This window comes from Lissotriton vulgaris, unplaced genomic scaffold, assembly GCF_964263255.1.
Source record: "Lissotriton vulgaris unplaced genomic scaffold, aLisVul1.2 SCAFFOLD_1644, whole genome shotgun sequence".
Taxonomy (NCBI): domain Eukaryota; kingdom Metazoa; phylum Chordata; class Amphibia; order Caudata; family Salamandridae; genus Lissotriton; species Lissotriton vulgaris.
Genome location: NW_028246115.1, coordinates 520,643 through 544,492, shown reverse-complemented (window position 1 = coordinate 544,492; position 23,850 = coordinate 520,643). Strand labels below are relative to the sequence as shown.

The following is a 23,850-nucleotide window of genomic DNA, read 5'->3' as shown; positions in this document are numbered from 1 at the left end:
CTGATGGCGATTTCTAGCCCATTGAAAACCCTACAGGAGCCTCCTGAGCTCTTGATTTTTGCTGCGGGTTTTCCTGCGGCCTTTCGACAGCCTTTTGCACAGCTGCTTTCTCCTCCTTAGAGAAAGCTTAACTGCCCCTACTAATAGGCACCGGTGATCTCCTGACCTGCACCTTCCGGGCAATCACCCCAAAGCTCTCTATGGCAGACCGCTCTCTTTGCCTATCATGTAGCCAGTGAGAGAGCGCAATTTGAATGAAACATATGTCCGTACCATATTTACGAGACTGTAGCATATTTAGAACTTGTAACGTGAAATTAGAAGCTTGTAGCATGAAGTTAGTACATGTAACTTAAGTAATAAGAAATGTATTTGTATGTATTCTAGAATGTGCATTAGAATTAGAAGGCCCGTATACATAGGTTGGGCTAATATAGAAATGTGAAAATGCTTAAGAACAGTAGAACGTGCTAAACAGAGTTCATATATGTATGTAATTATTAAACGGAGAAAGCGGTGCAATGTAAAGTGAAGAAATGTGCAGACTATATAGCACTGTGTAGGAACGAGAGTATAACATTGTATTTTATGTAACAAGGACTCGGTTATAATGAATAAGTTACTAATTCGATTATATATGTGTGTTAAAAGTCATACCGTCTAGAAGAGTTTGTAGGAATTTTAGAATAGTGTGATCATATGTGATTTTAACCTAACGGACCAAGGGTTCGCAAGAGTGTAGTCCACTGCATATAATTTAGTGGCCTCTCAGGAAGAGGGGGATAGCTTTGATCTGTACGTGCGAGCCAAGAGTCAAAGGTCTTGTTAAATTAAAGTGACAATGCTGGACGAAGTTTATGGCTTAAGTGAGATAAGGGACGCTTGGAATTTGGGGTCTTGTTTAGAAGTGACTGTTCACAGGACCAAAAGAGGTTACAATCACATCTGTAATGACTAGAGCTCTGTTGAGGTGATAGACTTTGCTCTGAAAGTGTCAACTGGAATGTCATGAGGTTACCAGCACGATGACGAAGATGGCGCCTAAGAAGCAAGGTCAACTTAACAGACGACGCAAAGAGATGAAGCTATGGAAAAACCCAGAAGCAGGACTACGTGAAATGTGTACGTGGTGGGCGTCTCAAAGGGGCGTTCCACCCATACTGTGATTTTGTATTTAAGGACAGCACCCCGGGGAGAAGGCAGAGCAGATGGCCTGAGGAGAGAGCAAGAGAGCAGAAGGAGAGCAGTAGGCCGAGGACCCTTAGAGAACGGATGGGTAGGCAGAAAGGGTACTGCTTCTCGACATAGGTTTCCAACAGAGATTGAGAGAGTTTGAACTTCTTTGGAAGTCAAACTGCTGACACCTTTTTAGGTAAAGGACTTGCTAGTAGGGATGTCATCTAGCATAGAGTAGGGACAGATTTAACTTGTGTATTCTTTTATGTAAATGACGCATCATATTCATTTTGTGTCTATGCTATTCAATTTGCTAATTCTAGAATTGGTTCTAATCGTTTTCTTTTGTAGACTAAGATTCTTTAGGGAATTTATGTTCCTTTTAGTTCCTGTATACTTGTTGAATCTTATCTTGAGAGGATTGTATTTACAATTGACTTTAGTTTTATATTAAACTTCTTAAACTTTACCAGTTGTAAGTGGTTTTTCAGAGTTGTGTCAGTCTATGGGGTTGATCTAACTTATGTGGGTTTGCCTTTTACTCAATGACAGTCAATAATCGATCCAAAATTGGATGAATGAGATAGGTATCTAGGTAATCAGAAAAGATATCAAAATCTCATTCCCCGCAGTTGGTAGCAGAGAAAGATGGTTGGCTTCTTGAGGAAGGCAACCTAGGTCAGGTCTAGATTACCCCAAGGTCCCTAGTCATCGACGACCAGAAGAAGAATCCCTGCCGAAGAAGGTGCTGACGGTGCGAGAGAGAAAAGCAGCAGAGTCGGTCGAGAGTGAGTATAAGGGTCATGCGTTGCCAGATTGCGGTGTTTTGTGTTGTACCTGTGTCGTAATGTCAAGCGGAGTTGAATGCCTGTAGTGAGATTGAGGGAAGGTTGTGAGCGCGCGCAACCGTATAAAATCTTAAGTCCAGAGAGGGCTTAAGTGGTTCGGGTGTATCGAACACCCAGAGTAATTGTCTGCCATCGTAAAGGGGGTCATGAGGTACCATTGATCGCCCGCAGGACCGTGATAGGGGGAATGTCTGAGTGAGTGTATGAGTAACGGACGCTGGTCGGACGTTTACTGTGTGTAAGTAACCTATCAGATAAGGCGAGCATCTGAACGTGAGAGGAAAGACGTCTCGTCAGTTGAGGTGACAATTACAGTTAGACTGTGGACGTACAGTCAAGAAAAGTGATCGCTTGGTCGGAAGTAGTCATTTTTCGGCGTATGAATGAAAACGCATGCAAGACCGTGAGACGAGCTGAGAAAGGAGGGGAACTGCTGCAGAGGGGACGAGTGACGTCAGCGTAAGAGCCGCGCTGGGATAGGCTGGTTAGCGTAGAGTCGCGCTGGGATTGGCTGGTCAGCGAGAGCCGCACAGGGATTGGTTGTTTGTCATCGGGAAGTAAATAAGGAAGAGAAATAAGTAAAATCGTAGATTTTTGAAAATGAAGTGTTTTAAGCGTTTAAGGGCGATCTTTAAGAGAGATAGAGGAAGCTCGAATGCAGGGGAAGAAGCCCCACCAGAAGGCACACCAGCTTATTATATGGCTGTGAATGTAGGGTTACACTCAATACTATGGATCTCTGAGTGGAGTAAGCTAACAGAAGGAAATGAGGAACTGACGTTCCCGAGATACGGGACGTTTAGGTTAGAAGTATTGAATCAACTGAAAGCGGTAATGCTAGCAACGAGACCTCTACCGAGGCCAACACAGTTCGAAGCCCTTAGTGCATGGTTCAGGGCGGCACACGACAAAAGCTTGAATAGACGCCAAGAAAGAGTGAGACGATCGGTAAAAGCAGTGCAGGATGCTAAATGGGATGATGAAGCTAAAAAGTGGAGGGTGCAAAAAATAGAAGCAGACAAACTGTACCCAATGCTAGAGGCTACGGGAGGAAAAAAGCCTCTAGAAGAAGATGAGGACAGCGAGTCGGATGATGGTCTGATAGAGAGGCTGTTAATGGACAGACCACCTCCGTACAATAGAGAAGCCGAAAGTCCCGAACTACAGCAAGGGGACGGGGCTAGGTGGGGGGAATATAAACCGCTCCCAGTAACAGAGTGGGATCCCAAGAAAGGTGAGGAAGTACCTCAATCTAGTCCCGTACAGAGAGTAGTAGGAAGATTCGTGGTCCAGAAGGTGCCAGAAACGGAGTGCACAAGGTCGTATCAACTGCCAGATGCTCTACAAGTACCTGTTACCATAGGTCCTATAGTGTCAATCTACAACCCGGAGGGAGCCCAGCAGGAGGAACAGGCACGGTGGGACAGGGAAAGGGCAGAGATGGAAAGTAGGAATAATACGATCAATTCCCAAAGGCAGTTGCTAGGACCAAGGAATCGGAGTACCCCATTGGGTCCAGTAACGGATCCCTGGATAGAACAGGGGGGTCAGAGAGGACAGATGGATCTGAGGGGACCGAAACCGAAATCCTTTAAGGAGTTAAGAGAGTACTTGAAAGAATGGGATGCTGCCGTAGAAACTCAGAATAAAAGAATAGAAACCGAAACAGAATGGAGAGATCAAGATAACAGGATCCTCTCTCACTGCGGAGCTGACGAAAGCAGCCCGGAGTGGGAGGGAGGGAGTCAAGGAAGCAAAGGAGATACTTGCCATACCATCGGTGGCAATAGACAATTGTGTGAAGACAAGAGTACAGGATGTGGGGGGATGCCTCGCCCCATCCTTAGTGAGGGAGAACGAAAGACACAGGAGTACCGAAATAGTTTCAGGTGCACTCACCATGCCCCGGACGAAAATGTGCGACATTGGAGTCACGAGGGTATGGAGAGTCGCGAAGGGTCTCGCCATGCATCCGGTGATCACGGACGGGATCGCGGGAACATGGAGGGCCGTGAAGGACCTTTCCGTTTATTGAGTGACACCAGACAGCAAGGGAATAGCAGTGATTTAGAACAGAACGGAGGATCCTATCTCGCATCTAGAGAGGCCGAGCTAAAAAGATAGAATGCAATAATGGGGAATAGAACATTGTTCCACCATACCCCTAGGGAAGATGGAAAAGCTTGGGACCTAGAGAGGTGGGAACAAAGAGAAGCAAGGAGGACTCCTCATAACTCACCTGTGCCCAGACGTAGGACTCGTAGTGGGGGTGAGAGGGATGTAAACAAACCACCTAGGAGTGAGGTACTGAGAGCTGAGATAAAAGCAAAACGGCTCGATGTAACCAGTTTGAAGTCAGATTTGGATGAAATAATAGACGGTACATTGCCAATGGAAAGGATCGATCTGTATGAACAGGATGAAATACTGTTTATATCCAAGGATGTTACTCGGAAAGCGAGGTCAGTTCATGAAAAATTATCTGAGTTGGCAGACAGGTATATGATAGACTTATCACGAACTAAAGCTTTACAGGGTAACCATAGGTTAAACTGCACGGATCAGGATCTAGATGAGCGTAGGACGATTGGGCTGAAAGTACACATAAAGGAACTGATCTTGAGTATCAGATTGTGGAGGAATTTGGATAAATGGGAGGAAAGATGATCCAAGAGGGGATCCGTCAGAAGGAGTACACTTGCGGGGTCCCCGGAGGGAGGGCTAATGCGAATGGAAGCTTTCCCTTTGCGAGAGATCGCGAACGAAAACTACGTGCATGTGCCCTGGAGTAGGGGGGATCTAGCGGCATTTACCAATTCTTTCCCAAAGTTAAGGGAGAACCCCGTCGAGTGGTACAAACAGGTAGAGAGGTTCGTGAAGATCTCTAAGGTGCTGTGGGTCGACTTGAACACCCTGTTTGACATTGTAGTACCTGGAGATTTGTGGACGGCATGTAAGCTTAGTGTCGAATGGCCCATTTGTGAACCCGAGAGGGATGCCCGGACGAATTGTCCATCAGAGAGAGTCATGGAGAAGTACGAGAGGGTAATTGCATGGTTAAAAGAGAAGGTGCCGTTGCAGGACATAGACTGGGTTAAGATAGATCGGACAACTCAGGAACCTAAAGAGACCGTTCACAAGTTCTATGAGAGATTGCTGAAAGCATTCAAACAGTACAGTGGATTGGACGTGATGGATCCTAAAGACATAGGACAGTTCGTGTCGAAGTTCGTTCTAGGATTGAGATCAGACATAAGCTTAATGATTCAACAGCATTTGATTTGTTGGCAAAACAAACCTTTAGATGAGATTCTGAGGTATGCGAGATATTGTAGCGATGAAATAGATTCGAAAGCAAAGAAACTTAAGGAGAAGCTGATGTTGGTGCAGATGCAGTCAGCTGGAAAGGGTGGACAGCGGCAACAGGGAACAGGAACCCTAGGGAAGAAACAGAATAATCAAAGCAGAGATGAGGAGGAAAAACCGAGACCTAGGGTAGATATCGCGTTGCTGAAAAAGACAACGAGGTGCCATCAGTGTAACGAGGTGGGACATTGGAGACGCGAGTGTCCCTATAATGTCGAGACGGGGGAAATAGAACAGGAGGAGGATGAGGTTCAGAACAGCCTGGTAAAGGGAACCGTGGTTCCGAAGGGAAGGTTTATCAAAGGGGGGACTCAGACTCCTCGAGCTCAGTTCCCTCAACCGCCTCGCATTGCAAATGGAGGAAAAACCTATAGACAACTGCCACTGTTCGTAGGAGGAGAAGAATGCTACTACGTTGATCCTCTTACGGGACAACGAGTGAATAGGGAAGAAGACTGTACTCTAGGAGCAGCCCTGGAGGTAGACCAGCGAGGACCATACGTAGAGGCTGAGGTGGCTGGATGCCCTACGACCTTTTTGGTGGATACGGGGGCCACTCGATCCACTTTGAGATCGGCGGTAGTCCCAGGTCTGCCAATGTCGGGAGAGACGATTCAGGTGGTAGGAGTCGCAAATAGGAGAATGACGAATCCTCTGACAGAACCAGTGTCAGTGAAGATAGGGAAGTACAGTGATGAACATCAGTTTGTGATTTGTGATTCTAGCCCTGTGTGTCTGCTAGGAAGAGATTTGTTGTGTAAATTAAATTGCACAATATATTGCACACCTGAAGGAGTAGAAGTGCAGACTAAAGATGATGATGCCGATTTTAAGGTTGTAAACTCGCAGGGATGCGTGGAATTATACCCTACCCTAACGGTGGGGGAGCTTCCACAGGACTTGAAGGAGACAGTGTCAGCTGAGGTGTGGGATTTTACTGGAGAAGAAATAGGACTGATCAAAGGGGTAGAACCGGTAAAGATCATGTTAAAACCCAATGCCGAGTATCCAAGAACACCACAATATAAGTTGACACCGGAGACAATTGCAGGAATAAAGCCTGTGATCGAATTCATGATTAAACAAGGAATACTGAAGGAGATCGTGGGAAGTCCATGTAACTCCCCGATTATGGGTTTGCAGAAGCCTAGTGGGAAATACAGAATAGTGCAGGACCTTCGAAAGATTAATAATATTGTTGTCTCATGTTGTCCAGTGGTACCGAATCCATCAGTGATATTGTTTCAGATACCGTTCCAAGCTGAATGGTTCACAGTGATAGACTTGTGCCAGGCTTTCTTTTCGATCCCTTTAGATGAGGAAAGCCAGTATCTGTTCACTTTTAAGCTGGAAAATCGCGTTTTAACATGGTGTCGTATTCCCCAGGGGTATACAGAAAGCCCATCGATTTTTAACCAGCTGCTGAAGAAAAATCTTGAAAGTCTAGTACTGCCCATGAACTCGGTTCTGGTCCAGTACATAGACGACCTACTTCTGGCGTCAGAAACTGAGGAAGCTTGCAAAGTAGACACCATCACCCTATTAAATCACTTGGCCGAGAACGGACACAAGGTGTCTCCAAGTAAATTGCAGTATTGTCTGACCGAAGTGCAATACTTGGGCCATAGGATTGAAAAGGGAAAACGGAAGGTGTCTCCAGACAGAATAGAGGCGATCATGAAAATGAACGCGCCTAAAACACAAAGAGAAGTCAGGATGTTTCTAGGCATGGTTGGTTATTGTCGGCAGTGGATAGCCAACTTTTCACTGAAGGCAAAACCTTTACAAAAACTGACGCACAAGGGGGTGAGTGATCCGGTACCATGGGACAAAGATTGTTTGATGGCATTTTTGCAGCTGAAGGAGGACTTGTGTCGTGCCCCGGCTTTGGGAATGCCTGATTACGAAAAACCATTCTTGCTTTACTGCTGTGAAAGGGAAGGTTGTGCTTTAGCAGTTTTGGCCCAGATACACGGAAATGCCCGTAGACCAGTTGCATATTTTTCGGCTACCTTAGATCCAGTAGCCGCAGCGTTGCCCGGATGTCTCAAATCCGTTGCTGCAACGGGTGTCAGCATTGAAAGGTATGAAAATGTGGTGATGGGACATCAGTTAGTGGTGTACGTACCGCATTCTGTGGAATTGTTAATGACCAGGACCAAGACTCAGCATTTGACGAATAGCAGGCTCACACGATATGAGCAAGTCATATTGGCTGCTGAGAATGTGACCCTAAAAAGATGCTCTGTCTTGAATCATGCTACTTTGATGCCACTTCCAAATGATATTGACGATGAAATCTGTACAGATCATGACTGCCTTGATGTGACTGAACTATGCACCAAACCAAGACCAGATATCGTAGATGAACCATTGACTGACCCCGATGAAATATTCTTTGTTGATGGTTCATGCGTAAGAGACGATATCGGTCAGCTGAGAGCAGAATATGCAGTTTGTACTATCACCGGAGTGGTGGAAGCCGCCTGCCTGGAAGGAGTACACTCCGCTCAGGTAGCTGAAATCATTGCTTTGACCCGTGCCTGTTTGGCAGGCAACAAAATTCGAGTCACCATATACACCGATAGCCAGTATGGTTTCGGGGTAGTTCACGACTATGGGCAGTTGTGGTCTCAAAGAGGTTACATGACCTCCTCGGGTTCTCCTATTAGGAATGGAGAATTCGTGAGATTATTGTTAGAAGCATTACAAGGTCCAGAAGCTATAGCGGTTGTCAAATGTGCCGCGCACACAAAGAATACAGATTTTGTGTCGCAAGGTAATCGATACGCAGATGAGGTCGCACGTTACTGTGCGGAACAGGGGTATTCTCACACCAAGGTAGAAGTGGGGGGAATACAAGAAAGAACTGATTTGACTATGCTGTTAGACACTGTAGATACGTAGGATGAATTGAAGTGTGTTCAGGAAAATGCACCTGATTTTGAGAAAAAGGCATGGGAAACAGCTGGTTGTACCAAAAGTGAGATGAATTTTTGGATTTCTGCAGATGGGAGAGCAGTTTTACCAAACGAACTTATTAGTCCAATGGCAAGGAGATTGCATGGACCAGCACACATAGTTAGAGATGCCATGGTGAGAGTATTCAGACAAACGTGGTACAATCCGAAGTTTAGAGTAGCGGCAGAAGCAGTATGTCAGCGTTGTGCGATCTGTCAGCAACTAAACGTAGGAAAAAGAACACCAGTCACATTGAGTCACATAGGGAGGTCTGGGGGGCCTTTCAATAGAATGCAGCTGGATTTTATTGAAATGCCCAAGTGCAATCGACTCAGATACGTCTTAGTGATTGTCTGTATATTTTCCAGATGGGTTGAAGCTTACCCTACACGTAGGTGCGATACACTTACAGTAGCAAAATTGTTGCTTAGAGAGTTGATACCGAGGTTTGGGGTGCCATCCTCTTTGGAATCGGACAGAGGAACTCATTTCAACAGCGAAATAGTGAAGATGCTGTGTTCAGCCTTAAGTATCGACCAGAAGCTCCACTGTAGTTATCGACCAGAAGCTTCGGGGATTGTAGAACAAATCAACAGCACAATAAAATCCAGACTCGCCAAAGTTTGTTCATCGACATCCCTGAGTTGGCCTGATGCACTTCCATTGGTCCTTATGAGCATGCGTAGCACACCAGATAGAAGGACAGGTCTCTCTCCACACGAGGTGATAATGGGAGAGCTATGAGACTGCCATCGGTTCCGACTGCAGCATTGTTGAACATCACAGACGATTTGATCTTGGACTACTGCAAGGGACTATCTGATGCCATTCATTCTGTGTCCCTCCAGGTCCAGGCTGCAGAGGTTCCAACCGCACAAGACTTGTGCCATGACCTATGTCCGGGGGACTGGGTCCTGGTGAAGAAGCATGTCAGGAAGAACTGTCTAGATGTGCGTTGGCGTGGACCATTCCAAGTCATACTAGTTACGAACCCTGCAGTAAAGTGTGGAGGCTTGCCCAACTGGATACACGCCTCACACACCCGAAGAGTTCCAGCACCTCTGGAAGAAACAGCTCCTCTCTCGGATGAAAATCCAGCAGAAAGCGGAGAAGCCACAGAGAGGGAAAGTCAAGCTGTAGAGGTGGTCGAAGAGGCTGAGCCTGTGTCGGAACAGGCTGATGACGGTCAGGACACCAGTGAGACCGAAGTTGCCTCAGAAGAAGAAAACAGCTGGGAGTTCGAGTCAGACACCGAACAAGCTGTAAGTGATCAAGAGACGAGTCCAAGAACAAGGAGCAGGAGGACAAGGAATGGAGAAGCTAGTTGGCCGGAAAGAAGGAGAAGGTCAACTTTGAGAGCAGATTCAGAGAGAACCCTTGTCCCGATCTCTGAAGATTCAGATCTAGACGAAGAAGCTACGGATTCAGGCTCTGAGAGTCCGAGAAGATCGAGAAGGGTACGTGTGCCCTGCAGAAGATACGCCACCCCAGAATGGACTTATCTAGCAGATATCCTGGAGACAGAGATCTGGGAGAGTGAGAGGCGTGCAGAGGACCAATCTCGATCAAATTGTGACAGTGGAAATATGGATGTTGACTCCTGGAATCGAGTCTGAGGAGTTACTGATCTTTACGAGAATTGTTGTAGATGCATAAAGACTTTTTATAATTAAGCCTATAAAGAAGAAGATAACTTAGCGCCGAGTGGAAAGAAGAATCAAATTAGGGATTACATTTAGATGACGGAGAAAGGTTAGGGTTGTCTGTTGCTAAAGATAAAGGACATTGTTGTGAAAAAGAGACTTTTTGTTGGTTAAGAGTGTTTTACAGACTGAGAAATCAAATAAAGCAAGTAAAGATCTGAAAAAGAAAACTTTTCCTCGAAAAGGAAAGAGCTACATTGTTTGATAACATGGAGAATGGCAACCCAAACCGAAAAGCCAAATGCATAATAGGTACACTAATAGCAGTAGTAATTTTCCTCATTATTACAGTAGTTACCATATCTTACATAGTAGGACATACAAGCGTAAAGGAGACAACAGATGTAAAGCCTGTAACGACTTTGAAACCTGCTCTTGTTGGGAAGAAGGAGGAGAGCAATGTAATTCGTGAAAAGGCGTTACTGGCAGATGAAGCTCGTAGATTACACGTAGACGAGTCACAGGGAAATTTTAGATCAAATGCATATGCCAAGTTATTATATGAGTATATTGATGCCATGGAGGCCAAAGATTGTTATGTTTGCATGCAATTGCCGGCTTCCGTAGATGAAGGCATCAGATATCATCACCTCCCACTGACATATGGGATAACGTGTAGTTTATTGCTTAGTATATTTTATGGTAGAGAAGGGTTTGAGTACTACTTTTCAAATTATGATTCGGTACTGCCTGAAGTCCCGAATTATAAACAAATGAATAAGTGGGACTATCACAAAAAGGAAGATAGATTAGCAAAATTCTTTCTTCCTTGGGATACATTAGATACTTCATATGCACGCAGAAATAATTTGACTTGCAAAGTGTCAGAAATTGAGAAAAAATTCATTGGACAAGTAGATGACCGGTACAGGAGGCAGAAGATTCTAAAAATGTCAGGACAGTGGAAGACTGATTGGACCGAAGAGGAAAAAGCACACAAAAGGAAGGGTAGCAATGGTCCAATAGCTTTGGATAGAACGCAGAAAGGAAAGTTATGTTTAACTCGAAGCAAGACATATTATGAGAGTGTATTTGTAGGTGAAGTTAATTGCGAACATGCTTTTCGGTTAGAGTATTATACGAAAGATTTCATGAAAGGGATACAAGCGATTCCTAATGTATATTTTGTATGTGGAAGAAATGCCTATGTAAAATTGCCTGACAATTGGTATGGTTCGTGTTATTTGGCAATTGTCTTCCCCAAAATATATCATGCAAAGGATTTAGAGATCATAGAAGGAAAGGCTTCGACAAGAGCGAAAAGGGAAGTAGGAGATGCTGAAGTAGTTGGAGACATATTTGGAGCAATGTTTCCTCTTTTAGGTTTAATACTCAATGATGTTAAGATCAGGAGACTAGCTACAGTTGTGGATAGATTGTCTGCTAGTACTGCAAGGTCATTGATGCTAGTAGAAGGGGAGATGCAGTCGATTAGGGCAATGGTTCTTCAAAACCGTCTTGCTTTAGATGTTCTGCTAGCAAAAGAGGGCGGAGTCTGCAAGGCTTTGAAGGTCCAGGAATGTTGTACTTATATTCCAGACAATTCAAAACCACTTGAGAAAGTTATACGGAACATTACAGAGATACATCAAGAAATCGAAGATTTAACAAAAGTAAATGTTTGGGAGAAAGTAGGTCATGGAATGGGAAAGGTTGGAAGTTGGTTTGCCAACCTTGGTAAAAGTGTTGTTTGGTACATTTTGAAACCTGTCTTAATAATATTGATTTGCATAATCACATTGTTGGGTTTAGTGAGATTGTACAAATGGTATAGGTCAAACCGGTTACAAAGGTCCATGAGAGAGCAAGAAAGAAGATTAGCTGCTTTGCAAGATCAGCAGTATAAAAGTTTAAGAGCTCTCGAGACGATAAAAAGAGGGAACCTTGTAACTAGTTCTGTGTAAGCGACATTCAAATTGAGGTGTTTGTGATGACCCCTAGAGGTCATCAAAGGGGGGAACTGAGAGAGCGCAATTTGAATGAAACATATGTCCGTACCATATTTACGAGACTGTAGCATATTTAGAACTTGTAACGTGAAATTAGAAGCTTGTAGCATGAAGTTAGTACATGTAACTTAAGTAATAAGAAATGTATTCGTATGTATTCTAGAATGTGCATTAGAATTAGAAGGCCCGTATACATAGGTTGGGCTAATATAGAAATGTGAAAATGCTTAAGAACAGTAGAACGTGCTAAACAGAGTTCATATATGTATGTAATTATTAAACGGAGAAAGCGGTGCAATGTAAAGTGAAGAAATGTGCAGACTATATAGCACTGTGTAGGAACGAGAGTATAACATTGTATTTTATGTAACAAGGACTCGATTATAATGAATAAGTTACTAATTCGATTATATATGTGTGTTAAAAGTCATATCGTGTAGAAGAGTTTGTAGGAATTTTAGAATAGTGTGATCATATGTGATTTTAACCTAACGGACCAAGGGTTCGCAAGAGTGTAGTCCACTGCATATAATTTAGTGGCCTCTCAGGAAGAGGGGGATAGCTTTGATCTGTACGTGCGAGCCAAGAGTCAAAGGTCTTGTTAAATTAAAGTGACAATGCTGGACGAAGTTTATGGCTTAAGTGAGATAAGGGACGCTTGGAATTTGGGGTCTTGTTTAGAAGTGACTGTTCACAGGACCAAAAGAGGTTACAATCACATCTGTAATGACTAGAGCTCTGTTGAGTTGATAGACTTTGCTCTGAAAGTGTCAACTGGAATGTCATGAGGTTACCAGCACGATGACGAAGATGGCGCCTAAGAAGCAAGGTCAACTTAACAGACGACGCGAAGAGATGAAGCTATGGAAAAACCCAGAAGCAGGACTACGTGAAATGTGTACGTGGTGGGCGTCTCAAAGGGGCGTTCCACCCATACTGTGATTTTGTATTTAGGGACAGCACCCCGGGGAGAAGGCAGAGCAGATGGCCTGAGGAGAGAGCAAGGGAGCAGAAGGAGAGCAGTAGGCCGAGGACCCTTAGAGAACGGATGGGTAGGCAGAAAGGGTACTGCTTCTCGACATAGGTTTCCAACAGAGATTGAGAGAGTTTGAACTTCTTTGGAAGTCAAACTGCTGACACCTTTTTAGGTAAAGGACTTGCTAGTAGGGATGTCATCTAGCATAGAGTGGGGACAGATTTAACTTGTGTATTCTTTTATGTAAATGACGCATCATATTCATTTTGTGTCTATGCTATTCAATTTGCTAATTCTAGAATTGGTTCTAATCGTTTTCTTTTGTAGACTAAGATTCTTTAGGGAATTTATGTTCCTTTTAGTTCCTGTATACTTGTTGAATCTTATCTTGAGAGGATTGTATTTACAATTGACTTTAGTTTTATATTAAACTTCTTAAACTTTACCAGTTGTAAGTGGTTTTTCAGAGTTGTGTCAGTCTATGGGGTTGATCTAACTTATGTGGGTTTGCCTTTTACTCAATGACAGTCAATAATCGATCCAAAATTGGATGAATGAGATAGGTATCTAGGTAATCAGAAAAGATATCAAAATCTCATTCCCCGCACCAGCTTTAGCTGTCTGTTATCAAGGACTCATTATCTCAAAAACATTCAAATATACAGAAAAAGTAGGCTTCTGGTCAGTCCCTTGCTCTTGATTGGAGGGCTTTCTTACCTGTTTGACTTTGTTTCACTTTGGGGCGTAGCTTGATCAGTAACATTGGGTAGGTGGAGGGGGGCTGGTGTGATCTCCAGATTTCCCAACAATCACGCTGGTTAAAATACTTTATATGAGAAGAGGGGCAGGAGGGGGCCTTACGGAGCAGTAGGAAGGGAGAAGAGTGCGGATCATGAGGGGTACTCAAAACTCAATATTTTGTATAATAACAATTTTTAAGACTTTTATAACAGAGAGAGAGTTTGTGTGTGTTTTTGTCTGCCAGAGAGAGAGTTTGTGTGTGTTTTTGTCTGCATGTGTTTGTAAAAATACCAAGGGAAATCTAACAAATACCCCACCATACCCGACGTAAAGCACCTGTATCCAACTATTTACTACAGAATAATTTATTAACCCCTTCGATGCTCATGACGGAACGGTTCCGTCATGAGCATCGGTTGAGCTGTGCTCATGACGGAACCGTTCCGTCATGACCACACCCATTAACATTGGGGCTCAGCACCGGGGATAAATCTGGGCAGCACGGATGTTGTTAAGGTGGCGTAACACCCCAAACAACCCTCCTAAAGCTACGCTCCTGCACCAACCACATTTTGAGAGACCAACTGGCATGGCGGCGATTTCTGTGCCTTCAGCACATGGTTTGGTGTTGTAGATGCATGTAAGAAGCAGATGAAGGCCGAGCTAAAGCCCTGCTTGTTTGGTCGCTCTGCCATGCTTTTTTGTTTTTCTGAAACAAACTTTCAAAGTAGGGGTTTGTTTCAGAATCACAAAAACACAATGGCCAAGGCACAAACAGAGTTTTCTCCCTGCATGTGGGCTCAATGTTTGTTTGGTCCCTTATTTGCTTTCTTGTTGGACCCACCAGGGAAAGACAGTGACATTGGCCACACCCTAAACAGAGTTATTACCATGAACCTGGCAGCCCTGGGGTGATGGTTCACCAGTTCAAGGGTTTCCGCGACGTAAGAACTGTGAATTTGGAAGGTTCTTCAATTTATACTGGAACATTTGCTCCACCTAACTGTCCATGATGCCCTTAAGGTTGGTTATGTGTATTTTCGTCCGAAAAGAAACCTTGGTTTTCATAACAGAAACAAGCGAAATATGTTGCATTACGACAGGTTGAAGTTTGAAAGTATTAACTCGAGAGGTTCAGTAGACTTGAATAGGGAGGGTAACCAGTTGAGATACCCTCCCCTTTCCCTATGCGATTTCATAGCTGTCACTGTAAATGTTTTGAGTTTCATATTCACTGCAATCTATTTGCACTTTTTAACATTATATGGAGGCAGCAGGAAATGTTACTACTTAATTATTTAGACACGCCTACTTAACCACTACGGAGATATTAGGTCATTTGGTTGACTAAAGTCGAAAAAACTGCAAAAGCGCAACAACATTTCAAAAAACAAAGCAATAAAAAAATATGACTGATGCATTGAGATACAAGTTCCGCTGCACTTTTATATCAAAAGGTACGGGAAAATCCATGCTAACGTTTCATGAAGTTGTGTCTACCCTCCCAGTAAGATTGCACACACAGGTGACTGCGTGCCTATTGACAAGCACCTTTCTCCACCAGAGCGTCACTTTTTTGACAATCCAGTGGCGTTGTGCCATTCCTCTTATTTAGCTTAACATGGCTTAACGCCACCTTATAAATATGCCTGTTTCGGCAGCAGTCTGCTGTGGCAAAGAGGCGTGCAATGGTTGTTGCAGTGGGCGATCCACCACAACACCCATTGCTTTTTGACTCTGCCTGAGATTTACAAGGCTTGGGCAGTGCCAGAAACTAAGGCCAGGTAATACCTAGTCTTAGAATGGCGATACGTGGATAAATTATAAAAAATCTTCTAGTTTTTTGCTCTTTCTATGTGTGCTGCATTCTACTGCACACATAGAAAGAGAAAATCGCCATTATTGATTGCTCATGTGCAGGAAGGTGTTCCTTCATGCACATAAACAATTGCCAGGCACCCTTGCAACATGGCTGCAGGGTGTCTGCACTGGCGCTATGCAGCTTTTTTGGTGCCAGCGCTAGGGGAAATGCAGGGTTGCTTCCTGTGAATACCGCACATCCCTGTGACTTAAAAATGTCTGAGCACCTCCCGGAGACGGCCGAGAGGGACGCCCTGAGTACCGACGAGAAGAGCGGTGCTCTAATTTACCTGAGCCGCAGCCAGGTGAGGCGCAGTTCTCACGTCCCACTAATTCGTAGGACGAGTACTTCACAAAGACGTCCAGGTGACATCTTTTTGGTTTATTTGAAATACACTTAGTTCTTTAATTTTATGCAGTAGCGACGACACGGTCCTGAAAAAAGCAGCGGACACTTTTGAGGTCCACAGACTGCAGAAACATGTTGACCACTTACATCAATATAGTAGATATTTGCTAAAACTACTATGATCCCGCACTGGCATTTAGACTTGGAAATACAAGAGACACCTATTAAAGTCATTTAGCTCTCTATTATACATTTTTTAAATCCCTTCACAAATTTTTCACCTTTTTTTTCACTCACTTTACGCACTGCATCCCAGTCACCTCTAGTTGGTTACATCTTTCACCCACAGAGTTACATTGGGGTATACTCATGCATACAGTACATTCTAAACTGATGCAAGAGTCTTCTCCTTGGTGAAAGGAGTCCCAAATGATGACAAGGGCAGAACCAAGAGTTGACTGATGGATACTTTGTTCACTTGAAGAAGTACCTTGCACAGCTATGAGGTCAGTTGTCAGACACGCTTATCACACTTAATGATTAGACCGACAGTTACTCAGTAGTATGTGTTGAGAGCACAGTGTTGCCAAATTTGGTGTAACAACGCGCTCCAACATTTTTTGTAAACATGCCCCTGTGTTCTGAGTGTTGATGGACACTTATCTCCATTAATGTGCCATCGGATCACTCCTATGTAATACAAATAAATAGTGATTATCTTGAGAATAGCCTCGGAGTGCCGCCAGGCAGTGTGGCACTGCGTCTAACCTACAAGACTTGGGGCACAGCTGGGTTTTTCTAGATTAGAGACCAGCCAGTATTCTTAATGCTTAACATTTACTGTTTTTCTTTTGCAGCTTTATGATTTTTTCAACTATCTTATGGACCACTTCACACCTGTCAACAGTAAAGAAAGTAAGTTAGAATCTTTTTCAGTGGAGCAACGTAACCAAGCCGGCATGAACATGTAAAAGCATGCAGCAGGTTGTCCAGCCCCTTCTCTGAATACTCTGGGATGTCCAAACCCCAGTGCTGACGTGGAACATGTACCGTTCTATTTCGTGTTAAAGCTGTCTGTCTGTAGGGAGACCAAAGGTTCCTCAACTCCTCACACACCTGGAAAATGATTTGATAAGGACCAGCATCTAGTTTTTTTTATTTATTTATTTATTTACAAAGTTTGATGTACCAAAGATAGCTTTGCAACTATGACCGCCATTATGAACCTTTTTCTGAAGCATTACACACTCTCTGCTTTATTACATCTCTTACACATACCTATATGGTTTGGGATGTAGTGACACATAGAGAGCCTTTTGTAATAGGAACTCTTAAATAAATTAACGTTTAGCGATGTTTATTTGCCCTCATAGTTGGGCAACAAACCACCATCTTGACTATGTTTTATTAAGCAAATATCATTGCTTCTAAAAAGTGTGCTCTGTAGAGTGCTTCTTTAGCTATCAATGAGACATTTAATCTGCCCCAGTCTCCATTTCTTTGGTTGTGGTCTTTGGTGCAGATAGTACATTGTGTGGCAAGTGCTGGTTATCAATAATTATCCGGAAAACACTGCAGTCGCAGAATTGTAAGATTATGCTACCCTGGCATAGAAATCTTGTCCTCCTCTGTTTTCCAGGTGCATTCTCAGTCAGAGCCTTCTTTAAGGATTAGCAGATTTCCAATTATTAATAAACGCTTACCTGTCCTCTCATTTGGTTTCCTAATGCCACCTAATTTTCTCTGGATGTCAGTAACGTGTCCAGCCTTGATTGTAGTGACCGTAGTCTCCGACTCATGGAAATTGCAGGTTCCTTTAAAATAGTCAAAATATGCTTTTCTTGTGAAATAATTTAAATTGTTTCCAAACCACTAACTGGAATTTAGTGTAGCCAGCGCTTAATTTGTGAACAAAAATTAGAGCAGGGTCCTAATGATTTTAATTTGTGGCAGCACTTCTAAATTCCGTGTTTTTCGTCGCCATGATAACCTCTATTTTACTTGCTCCCCATTTGTAACTGTTCTTCTGCATCTTTCGCCATTTTTCTCAATTTTCTGCCTTTCTCTCTCTTGCTCTGGGTCAAAGTCTGATGATAAAAAATAAGTCTTGTTCCCAAAAGTGAGCGCCGGTGCTCACCACGTGCAAACACCGGCACAAATTAAGTGCTGGGGTAGAGAAGTTCATCACACATATATATATATATATATATATACAATTTAACCTTCCTTACCTCTCTCCTCCTCAACCTCATCTCTCGAAACGTTTCATGGGTAGCAAAGATAAAGACCTTGAATCCAGTAACTCTATTTTAGGCACTTCGATGCACTAGATTCCCCGTTTGTCCTGCCTTTGCTCTTAAAGTGCAGAAGTTTCTATGTCTGAGTAATCACTGTTATCAAAAGGACAGACGTGCTGGTAACCCTCTTGTTTGGCTTTCGCTAGGGGACTTCATCTGTCGCATGTTCACGGAAGAAGAAAGCTACAAGGACACTGAGCTGGAGAAGTACTGTGAGTACGAGTCCATCGAGGTGCCGGACTCATACGTAGGACCTCATCTCGCCTTCCCGGTCATGCCGGCCCACGCAGCCGCCTTAGTGGAGGCCTTCAAACAGAAACAAGTAAGGGTCAAAAAATGATGTCTACCAACATTTTTACTAAGTTGTGACTCTTGCATTCTAGAGTTTCCAAATATCCATACTCATCATCAAGTAAAGGGGCTATTACTAGTTGCATGGGATAAGTCAGGCAGACATACAGGGTCGTAGTGTGTCTCCACCCTTGAATCAAGGAACTATGAGATAAGGTCCACAGGATGAAGAGTAAAATGTGGACTTAGCAAGACAGGACCTTTAAGGCATAGGCATCCACAGTTCTAGAGACTTTACTAGGGTAATTTCTAGCTGCTGTGCATTGTACATATATGTGGACTCACAGGGTGGTTTTACTGGGTGCAAAAATGCACACGCTATAACTGAGTACTGATTCCAATACTCAGTAGTTTCCAGTGAGGGATCATCAGCCAACTCTAATTCAGACAGAGTGAGTTCCCCAGGGATACCTCTCCAATCAAATCATAATGAAGGCTTCCGTACTAAACAGAGTACTATGCACTTTCTACTTTTCTGTGATTTTTATCTGTATTACAGATTTGCTTATTTAAAACCCTTATTGAAGAAACATACCGTAAGAACTACTAATGCAGCCTATAGATTGCACTAAGAGACCCCGAGATTTGTTTTTTTGTTTTCATTTTAAAATCAATTCATGTGAGAAAAAGTATCATTTTTTTTTACTGTTTTTAACTGATTTTATGTATTAATCAATTAGATTATGTCTGTGTAACTGGATTTAATTGTTTGTATATCTATTTTTGTGGCTTTTCTGGTTGCTACATATACCGAATAAAACTTGTTGAACCGAACCGAAGGCTTCTGTATTTAAATGCTTTTGTGACTGATGTGGCCAAGTTATCTTGCCACACAGTGCTGTTTTCTCTAATTCATTCTTGCTCTTTCTCCCAGTAGCAGCTCCATGCTCACTACGTCTTGAAGCTTCTACATGAGACCAGGAGGCACCTCAAGCAGCTGCCAAACATCAAGCGCATATCCACTTGCTACAGCAAGGATATCACCGTCTGTGGTGAGCATGAGTCAATGAGAACTTCAAAAAGCTATTTCCAGTAGAGACCTCCAATGTAGGACTGCATCCCGTGGTAATAATGTGTGTTCTTATGTTCGGATGTGCTGCCATATTTTGTCTGTAGGGCTTGGAAGCTCCAGAGAAAAAATCCCGTTGATGGTGATATAGACCTCACTTCCCTATAATTTTGTTTGTGCACTTAAATTACATTTTGGGGCTGCCAAATCCCATCTTCAACCATAATTCCTAAATCCGTGTCACTTTATCAGGAAATGGAAACATCTGTGCTCACAAATGAAGTTCCCTACTACACAACCTGACGGATTTTCCACTATTGTAGGTTTTAAGTTATCGGCTGAAGGCTCACTTTTATCTGTAAGAACAAAATCTCTAACCTGTTTAATCTTTTTTCTCCATAAACAATCTTAGGAGACTTGCATGGAAAGCTGGACGACTTGTTTCTGATATTCTACAAGGTATGTTTCACATAAACAGTTGCACAGACAAGTAACAAGAGTGAGTTGCACGCATGATATTCTCAGCTAAGACTGTAGGTTTCGGGGATCGAGAATCTTGAGCTTTCACCTTAGTATAAATTGTATTATTTATTGTAAATTGAATAAGAGTAATGGACAAATGCACAATGAAGTGGCATAGCGCCTCTCGCCTGGCATTACATGCCATGGCCATCAGTAGTACCGCACTGTGCTTTGTTGACATTTTTTTGTGAAACCTGTGTGGGTCTTACCATGCTTCAAGATCTTCCAGTAAAACTCTATAAAAAAACTTGACTGACGGACCCAGCACTGCGAACGTTCAATAATTCTCTGGGCTAGGCTTTGAGACATTTTTCGTGAATTAGGACCAATGAAGTCCTATTCCTTGGTAGCGTTCCCCTTACTGGTTTAATACTTCAATTTCTGGCCACTGCCACTGAGAGAGGAGCTATAAATGAGGCCTACTGTGAGTTCCAAGGGGAACGCTTGAGCAGCCACCAGGACCAATGGCATTGGAGGTTATAGCACTTACAGCAAACAAGACAGTTGATCAATTCTCTGTTAGATGGTGAAACCTCTATCCTCACCACATCCAACATTCTGACCCATCATCACCATATAGTACGTTAACATACTCTATTTGTTCGGAGAAAATGAGATCCCCATATAATGACTACCTAAAACTGTACCCTTAACAGCCATTCTCCAAAATGTCTTGTCATATTGGTCCATGGTTGTTTTTTGAGTACCTCTCCAACAGTACACCCTAAATTCCTCTTCAGTGCCTTTTACTGAACTTGCTAAAGTGCCTCAGTTCCTAGAGCAATTTCCTACTTTCTAGCGTGTAATGGCACCAGGAAGGCCTTATACCTCCTGTATTTCCTAATGACACCCTGCAGATCTTGTTGGCATTGATCAGGCAAGATGAAAAGATTAATAGTAAAAGCCTGTAGTTTCCTCCATGTAGTAGATTTGCATTCTTTGTTGTGCAGCCTGATACACTTTTGGAAGAGAAACAAATCCATGTAAGATGACATTTGACAGGCACTATGCCATACCGAGCCCAGGAGCCCAGGAGCCCAGGTGCCCTGGTCTAGAAATATTTATGGGAGGATTTGCTCTTCTCTCATTTTGATATAGGAGTATTTTGTACAACTTGTTGATGACCTGTGTTTAAGCTCAAATATATAAGGAAAACATGTTAGGAAAAATGTACCTGTTTCACAAACTTAAAATTGAAAACATGTGATGGCTACCCACATTTGTCCCCTCTTGCACGAGTGGATTTCTGGCTGGTGTAACTTCCACAAATGATCATGGGGATGCTCGTGAAAATCTAGGTCAATCGTAGATTTCCAAAAGTACTACAACTTTACAAAATAAAAGAGTGCAGATATCAGCTGAAAAATATAATTTGCATGTGTTTATTTTGTCATTGTTTTCTGCACATTTCTTTGTTCAGGACATCTGGTATTTGGCTCTTCCATTGCCCATCAGCTGCTAAATAGGCATCTACCAGGCGTGCGCTGTAAAATGGAGGACCATATTTTTAAATGGCCTAGCAATCACTCTGATAAGACAAGTGTCTATGTGCAAATCCCCCCTCAGTTGTGTAGAGGGCAGATATGAGGTGTGGGAAAAAAGAAAAGATTTCTGCGCTGACGCCAAATTATGTGATTTATATCAAATGCTTTTCCCGGCTATCAACTGCAGTACAAATCCCCATTTCTAAAATGCATTTTAAACTTAAATGCATTAACTCTTTTTGAATAACGATACAAATATTGGAACATACAAAAAATAAAAATCTGTTACTTTTGGTAGGAAAGTGGCCAAAACCAGTTGTATTCCCTGTTGGTAACCTGTGCTAGAACTTTTCAGGTTTCATTGCTTGGGCCTTGTGGGAGCTCAGAAACAGCTCAATTCATGAGTGTGTCTCGCTCCTCATAATCTAAACCTACTTTCTGACCCTGGAAAGAAGCTATTCCTGCGTTGGACTCGAGTACATGTGTATACAGTTGCAGATTTTGATGCTACAAACAAAATGTTTTTGAATGCCAACATAATGGCATGTGTGGGTGTTTTCTGCATTTATGGTGGGCCATCCACCCCAAGAATCCTACTGCTCCCTAAAATCTTGATGGTTAAAAGTCTGCCACGCTGGCAGTTTTTCCATTGTTTTTAGTGCACTTTATATTCATAGTGTTTCACGATCCAGTGGGCCAGAATGTGAGGCTTAATTTCACAAATTGCTTTCTTTGTAAACAGAAGCACAACGTAGGTGCACACAACCTTTATAAATGAGGCGCATTGAGTTCTGATTGTTCCCATGGGCACAGCCTCACCACACATTACCCCACACATGTTTACGCCCTCTTTTCTCTCAATGCATTTCAGACTGGTAATGTTCATTTTTCCTTCCAGAATGGCCTGCCTTCCCCAGAAAGGCCCTACGTATTTAATGGTGACTTTGTGGACAGAGGCCCGCAGTCGATGGAGATTCTGCTGATCCTGTTTGCTTTCCTGCTGGTGTACCCCACAGAAGTGCATCTGAACAGAGGAAACCACGAAGACTACATGGTCAACTTACGGTGCGAGCAACAATGGTTCACATCATACACTTCTCAAATCTGTGCCACGCCATGGTTCGAGCTGTAAACATCTATTTAATGCAGTCTTTTTTTATATTTAAAAATAGGTATGGCTTCACCAAGGAAGTGATGAAAAAGTACACGGTACGTCATGGTAGCTCAGGTCTTCACTTGGGTTCTGGTGGCGATGAGCGACATGTCTACCTGAGGTCAGATGTTTAATCCACAGATTCTCAGCACATGGAACCTGACACTGCACCACGCCGCACTGAGAATCCTCAGTAGAGCACCCATCAAGGTCCACATTTATGAATATCAATGCACAGGGTCTAAGATAAGCAATTGATTCTGCAAGCTAAAGGGGAAGAGGGGCCATTACCCACCATGCAGACTCCGCATAGACTTTGTACCACACATTACAAAAAAAAGGGACAGGGGTTGCTTAGTGACCATCATCACTGAGAAGAACTAGGAGGATGTTGGGGCCCAAGAGTTGGTTGAAGGGACACCACTAATCTACCACTGTCCCCAGGGTTAGATCTTACAAAGCATATGTGAAATTAGACAAACATGGCCTGTCATAACTATAACCTAACTATGCATAGCCTTCATTGTTACACTCATATATGTTGTCACTACTAGTTACCTAAGGCCAACGTCCTGCCAAGCTGGCACACTGTCGCTCTGTTTACTGTTACTGAGCAGACATAGACCTGTGGAACAGTCGTCCTGGATGTAATTATATCTTGAGGTTAGGAATGGTGGGCATGCAGTCCACTACACACTGGAGTTCATAGGCATGTTTCTATGGTGCCTATGTGGGGATCCCATCCCCAAGGCCAGACTGGCCGAAGCGGGCATCGGGCATTTGCTGGGGAAACTGGAAGGGTGAGGGACGGTTTTGGATCAGTGGGGCCCATTTTTGTTACTGGGGGCTGGTTGGAATATCGTCCCCCGGTAACAAAAGCAGCACTGCTGGAGGGTCGGTTTTGTTAAGCAGAAGGCTGCACTCCTCCCTGACCGCACCCGGTGAGGGGTCCAGTCCAGCTAAATTACCAGAACTGCTTTGGGTTACCAGTTTGGCCCTGCCCATCCCCAGTTATGCTGCAGTCTGATTGGGAAGAGAGAGGGTGGACCCTTTCGACATGTTGAGTTCCCAATATTGGAATAATCTAAAGAAAGCCTATATGTAT

The 23,850-nt window shown here is 43.3% G+C and overlaps 1 protein-coding gene across 1 annotated transcript in view; it reads left to right on the top strand.

Moving 5' to 3' along the window:
- Positions 1–23,850, top strand: part of PPEF2 (protein phosphatase with EF-hand domain 2) — a 141,282-nt gene that overhangs the window by 11,200 nt on the left and 106,232 nt on the right. Inside the window, exons 4-9 of the mRNA XM_086949276.1 lie at positions 16,787–16,844; positions 18,373–18,548; positions 19,455–19,569; positions 19,999–20,045; positions 22,491–22,657; positions 22,765–22,801. Of these exons, the coding sequence (XP_086805402.1) occupies positions 16,787–16,844; positions 18,373–18,548; positions 19,455–19,569; positions 19,999–20,045; positions 22,491–22,657; positions 22,765–22,801 (600 nt within the window). The remainder of the gene's footprint in view (positions 1–16,786; positions 16,845–18,372; positions 18,549–19,454; positions 19,570–19,998; positions 20,046–22,490; positions 22,658–22,764; positions 22,802–23,850) is intronic.